Source organism: Oncorhynchus masou, chromosome 29 (genome assembly GCF_036934945.1).
Source record: "Oncorhynchus masou masou isolate Uvic2021 chromosome 29, UVic_Omas_1.1, whole genome shotgun sequence".
In the NCBI taxonomy this organism is placed as follows: Eukaryota; Metazoa; Chordata; class Actinopteri; order Salmoniformes; family Salmonidae; genus Oncorhynchus; species Oncorhynchus masou.
Window position 1 is genome coordinate 85056462 of NC_088240.1, and position 11328 is coordinate 85067789.

At 37.8% G+C, this 11328-nt stretch overlaps 1 protein-coding gene across 1 annotated transcript; it reads right to left on the reverse strand.

Moving 5' to 3' along the window:
- Positions 1–1105: 1105 nt before the first annotated feature.
- On the reverse strand, positions 1106–10738 carry LOC135519797 (CKLF-like MARVEL transmembrane domain-containing protein 8). The gene is given in 5 exon segments (XM_064945009.1): positions 1106–1179; positions 1444–1518; positions 1822–1876; positions 2190–2363; positions 10577–10738. Coding segments are annotated over 5 exon segments (516 nt in total). The 5' UTR covers positions 10715–10738.
- Between the last annotated feature and the right edge of the window lie 590 nt (positions 10739–11328).

The following is an 11328-nucleotide window of genomic DNA, read 5'->3' on the forward strand; positions in this document are numbered from 1 at the left end:
TACCCTGCCTCCCTTGAATAGCCCTGTGCGGACTGGTGGGAATTGATCGGGCTGAGGTTAGCTGATGACCGCTAGCAGTGGCTAACTGACTATTAGCTAGTTAGCTGGCTGGCTTCTGTTGGGGGTTCCGGTTCTAAAGTATAGAAAATAGCAGATCCATACCACATTGGGTGAGGCGGGTTGCAGGGGTATGCTGAAATTGAGGTTAAAAATATTACAAATATATACGAAATATATACAAAGAAAAAAATATATATACACGGGACACGACAAGACAAAGACGGCTGACTGCTACGCCATCTTGAATTTTTGTCCCACTCCATTGAAGTTCCACAGGCCACAATCAACAGCCTGATCAACTTTATGCAAAGGAGATGTGATGCGCTGCATGAGGCAAATGGTGGTCACACCAGATACTGACTGGTTTTCTGAGCCACGTCCCTAATTTCTTTTAAGGTATCTGTGACCAACAGATGCATATCTGTATTTCCAGTTTTGTGAAATCCATAGATTAGGGCCTAATGAATTTATTTCAATTGACTGATATCCTTATATGAACCATAACTCGGTAAAATATTTGAAATAGTTGCATGTTGCATTTAAATTTTTGTTCAGTGTAGCTGACTCCTATTAGTGAAATCTATTATTCGTATATGATATTTTTTTTTTGAATGATCAAAAAGAGGATTGACTGTAATGTTCTTCATCGGCCCTGTTTCTTAGCCTTGTATTGTAGCACCATCTAGTGTGGGAAAACATTACTGTCCAATCCATTTTAATATTGGAGATAAAGCTTTGATCTCCAGCTTCAGAAAAATAGAATAGTCACTTTGTTAGCTTCAGTCATTTTCATCCAAATGTATTTTTTTAAAACTCATGAGTGAATAAGAAGTAAAAGTATCACTGAGGTTCAGGCTCTGTCATTCCAACAGATGAAACACACCATAACTCTAAAATAACAGAAATATAACAGAAACCAAATAAAAGAGAAATGTCTTCCAAAGGGAAGGAGTGGTTATTACACTTAACCAGTGTACTTTTCAAGATCCTTCATGCGTTCCATAACGGATATACTTTAGCTGTCCTTTGTGATTGGTTATTGTTCTCATCCTCGAGCGCCAGAATTTAAAACTAAATATGTACTTCCTGCATAGCAGAGCGTGACCAGGAAGGTAAAAGAACTGAAAACAGTGACGTGATGAAAACAAACATCTCAAATTCAGCACATTGGGTATGAGTTGAGTAGGCTTAAATGGACCAAATAGGATAGCATTATGGATGGTACACAGTGGCATCTACATCTCTTATATGTCTTGTAGGCATATTTAGCATTTCCAAGATTGTATATTTTAATATCGCTGTAATCATAAATCATATTTGTGGTATATTTTAAAAGTTGGCGTGATTTAAATGTCTGTCTGGGAGGTCAAAGGTGGTTTTCTACTGTGGATGCCACCCAGCAGTTGTAGTTATGGCGTCCCTTAACAGCATGGCTGATTGAGGCTGTTTCTACTGCTGCTGCTGCTGCCACCACATACATCACTGTAGCACTACTGTTGAAGAACAGAAGAACAGACCCTGTAGAACACCACATACATCACTGTAGCACTACTGTTGAAGAACAGACCCTGTAGAACACCACATACATCAGTGTAGAACTACTGTTGAAGAACAGACCCTGTAGAACACCACATACATCACTGTAGCACTACTGTTAAGAACAGACCCTGTAGAACACCACATACATCACTGTAGCACTACTGTTGAAGAACAGACCCTGTAGAACACCACATACATCACTGTAGCACTACTGTTAAGAACAGGCCCTGTAGAACACCACATACATCACTGTAGCACTACTGTTGAAGAACAGACCCTGTAGAACACCACATACATCACTGTAGCACTACTGTTAAGAACAGGCCCTGTAGAATGACAACAACAGGATTCCTGGCTGGCTCAGATACTGTAGGGTAGTACACATAATAGAATGGTTTCATTTGATCACATTCATAAAGACTTGGTTCATCTATTTGCTCTCTCCCCCAAAACCATCAAGGCAGTTACCTCCATTGGTTTTCTGTTACATAAATAGTCCACAATTATTCAATTACTAGATGTATAATAAACAACCTCAATCACTCAAGTTTCAAATAATGCTGTATTATGTGTCATAGTATGTCTCGTACCACAGTTGTCCAGGGGACCTGAGGGATCCTGTTGTAAGCCATGGTCAGGTAGATGATGAGGAAGATGACCGTCAGGACCCAGTACAAGATGGCCACAAACATGACCCACCCAAAGGCAGACACACGGAAGTACTCCGTCCCTGCTATCAGCATCCATACCAGCAGACCAAACACCTGAGGGGACAGGGAAGCATATAGCCAGCATTCCAAATGGTATCCTATTCCATTTATAGTGCACTACTTTTTAACAGGGCCCATAGGGCTCCAGTAGAAAGTAGTGCACTATACAGGGAATAGGGTGCCACTTGGGATGCACACATAGTCGGCTATGGCTGTACTCTGGTGGTGTCTACTTTATTGTGTATTTAAATGCATTTGCTCAAATCAAATTTGTATTTGCCACATGCGCCGAATACAACAGGTGTAGACCTTACAGTGAAATGCTTACTTACAAGCTCTTAACCAACAATGCTTTAAGAAGTTAAGTAAAAATTAGAAAATAAAAGTTACAAATAATTAAACGGCAGCAGTAAAATAACAAGCGAGGCTACATACAGGGGGTACCGATACAGAGTCAATGTGTGGGGGCACCGGTTAGTTGAGGTATTTGAGGCAGTATGTACATGTAGGTAGAGTTAGTGACTATGCATAGATTATAAACAGAGAGAAGCAGCAGTGTAAAAGAGGGGTCCGGGTAGCCCTTTGATTAGCTGTTCCAGGAGTCTTATGGCTTGGGGGGTAGAAGCTGTTAAGAAGCATTTTGGACCTCGACTTGGCACTCCGGTACCGCTTGCTGTGCAGTAGCAGAGAGAACAGTCTATAACTAGGGTAGCTGGACTCTTTGACAATTTTTAGGGCCTTCCTCTGTCACCGCCTGATATAGAGGTCCTGGGTGGAAGGAAGTTTGGCCCCAGTGATGTACTGGACCATATGCACTAACTTCTGTAGTGCTTTGCGGTCGGAGGCAGAGCAGGTTCCATACCAGGCAGTGATGCAACCAGTAAGGATGCTCTCGATGGTGCAGCTGTAGAAACTTTTGAGGATCTCAGGACCCATGCCAAATATTTTTAGTTTCCTGGGGGGGAATAGGCTTTGTCGTGCCCTCTTCACGACTGTCTTGGTGTGCTTGGACCATGTTATTTTGTTGGTGATGTGGACGCCAAGGAACTTGAAGCTCTCAAACTGTTCCACTACAGCTCCATCGATGAGAATGGGGACGTGCTCGGTCCTCCTTTTCCTGTAGTCCACAATCATCTGCTTCGTCTTGATCACGTTGAGGGAGAGGTTGTTGTCCTGGCACCACATGACCAGGTCTCTGATCTTCTCCCTATAGGCTGTCTCATCGTTGTCGGTGATCAGGCCTACCACTGTTGTGTCATCAGCAAACTTAATGATGGTATTGGAGTCATGCCTGGCCATGCAGTCATGAGTGAACAGGGAGTACAGGAGGGGACTGAGCATGCACCCCTGAGGAGACCCCGTGTTGAGGATCAGTGTGGCGGATGTGTTGTTCCCTACCCTTACCACCGGGGCTGGCCCGTCAGGTAGTCCAGGATCCAGCTGCAGAGGGAGGTGTTTAGTCCCAGGGTCCTTAGCTTAGTGATGAGCTTTGAGAGCACTAAGGTGTTGAACGCTGAGCTGTAGTCAATGAATAGCATTCTCACATAGGTGTTCCTTTTGTCCAGGTGGGAATGGGTAATGTTGAGTGCAATAGAGGAAGAAGCATATGTTACAGGAAGTAGCCTATATTACAGGAAGAAGCATATATTACAGGAAGTAGCCTATATTACAGGAAGAAGCATATATTAAAGGAAGAAGCCTATATTATAGGAAAAAGCATATATTAAAGGAATAAGCCTATATTACAGGAAGAAGCATATATTAAAGGAAGTAGCCTATATTACAGGAAGAAGCATATATTAAAGGAAGTAGCCTATATTACAGGAAGGAGCATATATTAAAGGAAGTAGCCTATATTACAGGAAGAAGCATATATTAAAGGAAGAAGCATATATTAAAGGAAGTAGCCTATATTACAGAAAGAAGCATATATTACAGGAAGTAGCCTATATTACAGGAAGAAGCATATATTACAGGAAGTAGCCTATATTACAGGAAGAAGCATTTATTAAAGGAAGTAGCCTATATTACAGGAAGTAGCCTATATTACAGGAAGTCGCTTATATTACAGGAAGTAGCCTATATTACAGGAAGAAGCATATATTACAGGAAGTAGCCTATATTACAGAAAGAAGCATATATTACAGGAAGTAGCTATATTACAGGAAGAAGCATATATTAAAAGGAAAGCCTATATTATAGGAAAAAGCATATATTAAAGTTACCTATATTACAGGAAGAAGCATATATTAAGGAAGTAGCCTATATTACAGGAAGAAGCATATATTAAGGGAAGTAGCCTATATTACAGGAAGAAGCATATATTACAGGAAGAACCATATATTACAGGAAGTAGCCTATATTACAGGAAGTAGCCTATATTACAGGAAGAAGCATATATTAAGAAGTAGCCTATATTACAGAAATAAGCATATATTACAGGAAGTAGCCTATATTACAGGAAGAAGCATATATTAAAGCCTATATTATAGGAAAAAGCATATATTAAAGGAAGTAGCCTATATTACAGGAAGTAGCCTATATTACAGGAAGAAGCATATATTAAAGGAAGTAGCCTATATTACAGGAAGAAGCATATATTACAGGAAGAAGCATATATTACAGGAAGTAGCCTATATTACAGGAAGAAGCATATATTAAAGGAAGTAGCCCTATATTACAGGAAGAAGCATATATTACAGGAAGAAGCATATATTACAGGAAGTAGCCTATATTACAGGAAGAAGCATATATATTGGAAGAAGCATATATTACAGGAAGTAGCCCTATATTACAGGAAGAAGCATATATTAAAGGAAGTAGCCTATATTACAGGAAGAAGCATATATTACAGGAAGAAGCATATATTACAGGAAGTAGCCTATATTACAGGAAGAAGCATATATTACAGGAAGTAGACTATATTACAGGAAGGAGCATATATTAAAGAGTAGCCTATATTACAGGAAGAAACGCATATATTAAAGGAAGAAGCATATATTAAAGGAAGTAGCCTATATTACAGAAAGAAGCATATATTACAGGAAGTAGCTATATTACAGGAAGAAGCATATAATACAGGAAGTAGCCTATATTACAGGAAGAAGCATATATTAAAGGAAGTAGCCTATATTACAGGAAGTAGCCTATATTACAGGAAATAGCCTATATTACAGGAAGAAGCATATATTACAGGAAGTAGACTATATTACAGGAAGGAGCATATATTAAAGGAAGTAGCCTATATTACAGGAAGAAGCATATATTACAGGAGAAGCATATATTAAGGAAGAAGCATATATTAAAAGGAAGTAGCCTATATTACAGGAAGAAGCATATATTAAAGGAAGTAGCCTATATTACAGGAAGGAGCATATATTAAAAGAGTAGCCTATATTACAGGAAGAAGCATATATTAAAGGAAGAAGCATATATTAAAGGAAGTAGCCTATATTACAGAAAGAAGCATATATTACAGGAAGTAGCCTATATTACAGGAAGAAGCATATATTACAGGAAGTAGCCTATATTACAGGAAGAAGCATTTATTAAAGGAAGTAGCCTATATTACAGGAAGTAGCCTATATTACAGGAAGTCGCTTATATTACAGAGTAGCCTATATTACAGGAAGAAGCATATATTACAGGAAGTAGCCTATATTACAGAAAGAAGCATATATTACAGGAAGTAGCCTATATGGGAAGGGAAGCATATATTAAGGAAGAAGCCTATATTATAGGAAAAAGCATATATTAAAGGAAGTTACCTATATTACAGGAAGAAGCATATATTAAAGAGTAGCCTATATTACAGGAAGAAGCATATATTAAAAGTGAAGTAGCCTATATTACAGGAAGAAGCATATATTACAGGAAGAACCATATATTACAGGAAGTAGCCTATATTACAGGAAGTAGCCTATATTACAGGAAGAAGCATATATTACAGGAAGTAGCCTATGTTACAGAAAATAAGCATATATTACAGGAAGTAGCCTATATTACAGGGAAGAAGCATATATTAAAGGAAGAAGCCTATATTATAGGAAAAAGCATATATTAAAGAGTAGCCTATATTACAGGAAGTAGCCTATATTACAGGAAGAAGCATATATTAAAGGAAGTAGCCTATATTACAGGAAGAAGCATATATTACAGGAAGAAGCATATATTACAGGAAGTAGCCTATATTACAGGAAGAAGCATATATTAAAGGAAGTAGCCTATATTACAGGAAGAAGCATATATTACAGGAAGAAGCATATATTACAGGAAGTAGCCTATATTACAGGAAGAAGCATATATTACAGGAAGAAGCATATATTACAGGAAGTAGCCTATATTACAGGAAGAAGCATATATTAAAGGAAGTAGCCTATATTACAGGAAGAAGCATATATTACAGGAAGAAGCATATATTACAGGAAGTAGCCTATATTACAGGAAGAAGCATATATTACAGGAAGTAGACTATATTACAGGAAGGAGCATATATTAAAGGAAGTAGCCTATATTACAGGAAGAAGCATATATTAAAGGAAGAAGCATATATTAAAGGAAGTAGCCTATATTACAGAAAGAAGCATATATTAAAGGAAGTAGCCTATATTACAGGAAGGAGCATATATTAAAGGAAGTAGCCTATATTACAGGAAGAAGCATATATTAAAGGAAGAAGCATATATTAAAGGAAGTAGCCTATATTACAGAAAGAAGCATATATTACAGGAAGTAGCCTATATTACAGGAAGAAGCATATATTACAGGAAGTAGCCTATATTACAGGAAGAAGCATTTATTAAAGGAAGTAGCCTATATTACAGGAAGTAGCCTATATTACAGGAAGTCGCTTATATTACAGGAAGTAGCCTATATTACAGGAAGAAGCATATATTACAGGAAGTAGCCTATATTACAGAAAGAAGCATATATTACAGGAAGTAGCCTATATTACAGGAAGAAGCATATATTAAAGGAAGAAGCCTATATTATAGGAAAAAGCATATATTAAAGGAAGTTACCTATATTACAGGAAGAAGCATATATTAAAGGAAGTAGCCTATATTACAGGAAGAAGCATATATTAAAAGGAAGTAGCCTATATTACAGGAAGAAAGCATATATTACAGGAAGAACCATATATTACAGGAAGCGCCTATATTACAGGAAGAAGCATATATTACAGGAAGTAGCCTATATTACAGGAAGAAGCATATATTAAAGGAAAGGCTATATTATAGGAAAAAAGCATATAATAAAGGAAGTAGCCTATATTAAAGGAAGTAGCCTATATTACAGAAAGAAGCATATTATAGGAAGTAGCCTATATTACAGGAAGAAGCATATATTACAGGAAGTAGCCTATATTACAGGAAGAAGCATTTATTAAAGGAAGTAGCCTATATTACAGGAAGTAGCCTATATTACAGGAAGTCGCTTATATTACAGGAAGTAGCCTATATTACAGGAAGAAGCATATATTACAGGAAGTAGCCTATATTACAGAAAGAAGCATATATTACAGGAAGTAGCCTATATTACAGGAAGAAGCTATATATTAAAGGAAGAAGCCTATATTATAGGAAAAAGCATATATTAAAGGAAGTTACCTATATTACAGGAAGAAGCATATATTAAAGGAAGTAGCCTATATTACAGGAAGAAGCATATATTAAAGGAAGTAGCCTATATTACAGGAAGAAGCATATATTACAGGAAGAACCATATATTACAGGAAGTAGCCTATATTACAGGAAGTAGCCTATATTACAGGAAGAAGAAGATATTACAGGAAGAACTATATTACAGAAATAAGCATATATTACAGGAAGTAGCCTATATTACAGGAAGAAGCATATATTAAAGGAAGAAGCCTATATTATAGGAAAAAGCATATATTAAAGGAAGTAGCCTATATTACAGGAAGTAGCCTATATTACAGGAAGAAGCATATATTAAAGGAAGTAGCCTATATTACAGGAAGAAGCATATATTACAGGAAGAAGCATATATTACAGGAAGTAGCCTATATTACAGGAAGAAGCATATATTAAAGGAAGTAGCCTATATTACAGGAAGAAGCATATATTACAGGAAGAAGCATATATTACAGGAAGTAGCCTATATTACAGGAAGAAGCATATATTACAGGAAGAAGCATATATTACAGGAAGTAGCCTATATTACAGGAAGAAGCATATATTAAAGGAAGTAGCCTATATTACAGGAAGAAGCATATATATTACAGGAAGAAGCATATATTACAGGAAGTAGCCTATATTACAGGAAGAAGCATATATTAACAGGAAGTAGACTATATTACAGGAAGGGGAGCATATATTAAAAGGAAGTAGCCTATATTACAGGAAGAAGCATATATTAAAGGAAGAAGCATATATTAAAGGAAGTAGCCTATATTACAGAAAGAAGCATATATTACAGGAAGTAGCCTATATTACAGGAAGAAGCATATATTACAGGAAGTAGCCTATATTACAGGAAGAAGCATATATTAAAGGAAGTAGCCTATATTACAGGAGTAGCCTATATTACAGGAAATAGCCTATATTACAGGAAGAAGCATATATTACAGGAAGTAGACTATATTACAGGAAAGGAGCATATATTAAAGGAAGTAGCCTATATTACAGGAAGAAGCATATATTACAGGAAGAAGCATATATTAAAGGAAGTAGCCTATATTACAGGAAGAAGCATATATTAAAGGAAGAAGCATATATTAAAGGAAGTAGCCTATATTACAGAAAGAAGCATATATTACAGGAAGTAGCCTATATTACAGGAAGAAGCATATATTACAGGAAGTAGCCTATATTACAGGAAGAAGCATATATTAAAGGAAGTAGCCTATATTACAGGAAGTAGCCTATATTACAGGAAGTAGCCTATATTACAGGAAATAGCCTATATTACAGAAAGAAGCATATATTACAGGAAGTAGCCTATATTACAGGAAGAAGCATATATTACAGGAAGTAGCCTATATTACAGGAAGAAGCATATATTAAAGGAAGTAGCCTATATTACAGAAAGAAGCATATATTACAGGAAGTAGGTTGACATTATGTTCATTTTCTCCAGTTACATTTCCTTGAACAATGTTAAATAATTAAACCTTTCACTTCAGTGCAGTGTTCAGGACAGTGTCATGCCACCATCTGTGATAAACCATCATGCAGGTCATACAGTATTGATTCCCACCATGAATTCTGATGGCAGCTATTGTGAGAGAAAGATGGTAAAAGCCACTGCCAAAGTGATTTCAATAAATTATGATATTGAACTTGGACACAAATATGTTTGTGCTGCAGTTAGGACATCACTCTCTGCAACTGGATCCTGAACTCCCTGAGGGGTAGAGCACAGGCTGTGAGGATTGGCAACAACACCTCCTCTACACTGACTCTTAACTCAGGGGCCCCCCAGGGGTGTTGTCAGTCCTCTGCTGTACTCCCTGTTCATCCACAACTGTGTGGCTTTGCACAACCCCAACTCCCTCATGAACTTTGCTGACGACAGCACGGTTATAGGCCTGATAACCAACGACAACGAGTCAGCCTATAGGGAGGAGGTAAGTGAGCTGGCATTGTGGTGTCATGACAACAACCTCTCCCTCAAAGTCAGCAAAACAAAGGAGTTGATTGTTAACTTCAAGAAGCAGAGGTGTGAACATGCCCCCAATCCACATCAACCGGACTGCAGTAGAGAAAGTTACTAGTTTTAAGTTCTTCAGCGTCCACATCACTAGAGGGGACATGTCTTGGACCAACACCACCACAACTCTTGTCAAGACACCACAACACCATGATGCCCCTGCACCATCAAGAATGTCCTGACAGGTTGCCCGCTTCTACGACCACAAGGCCCTGCAGCGGGTGGTGAAGACAGCCCAGTACATCATGGGACCATGCTCCCACCCAAACTGTGCCTGAGGAAGTCACGCAGCATCATCCAGGACCCCAAACACCCCAGCCACAGTTTATACACTACCCCCATTCCCACCTTCTCCAATACACGTGTAAATATTGGACTATACTGTAAATAGTGCTTTCTTGAATTATATTTATGCTACTATAAAATGTTTATTTTATTCTACTGAGCCATTTTAATTTATGTTCGTATTCTTATATTTTATTATGTCATATTGTTGTTGCATCGTGAGAAGGAACACGCAAATAAGCATTTATTTGGACGATGTATACTATGCGTATCCCATGTAGCCTACATTTTGAACGATGAAACTTGACTACTTACTATTTCTGCGAAACGAGAAGCCCCGAAGTAGTGCGAAGAAACTGCCTGTCGTAAATCAGAGTAGAGTTGGAAAAGTGTTCCGTGCTGCTGCTGGTAGACGTTATCACAGTGCGCGTCGCTGATCCTTCCATTTTCAATATCGATCTACCGCTTTTGGATCCTGCCCCCTGAATTAAGAAAAAAATCAAAGGAAGGTGGGAAAGATGGCAATGACGCGTCTTTCCTGAGTTAACAAGACATCTGCGGAACTCTAAATGCGTGAAACAACTCGTTTTTTGTTTATTTTAGATAATAATATCTATGACCTGTCTGAATGTTATTCATAACATCGTCATAACAAAGCCTACTGTATGGTTGGTCAGTTTAGGCCTATACCATTCCCAAAATGTCACTGAGTTGAGAGTGGTTGCATAGAAGGAACTTATTTTTAATGATAGTTACATCGGCCTGCCAGAAAGTATTGCCTTTTCATGCTCGTATGGTGGTAATGGTTTGCATAGGGTGTTGTATTTCAGAGGACCCGAGCAGGAACAATCTACAGCCAAAGACTGAAGAGAGACAAAGCCAGTAGAATGCAGATTGCAGTTTTGAAACTGAGGTAAAAGTTCAGTAACTTTGCAGTCGGCTGTGTGATTTCGGATGCAACAATTGGTGCATACTGTTATACTGCAATTAAACTGCACTCCCTGACTGCACACTTTTTTCACAAAGGAAATGAAGGCTGGTGGAGTCTCACTTCTAAAGG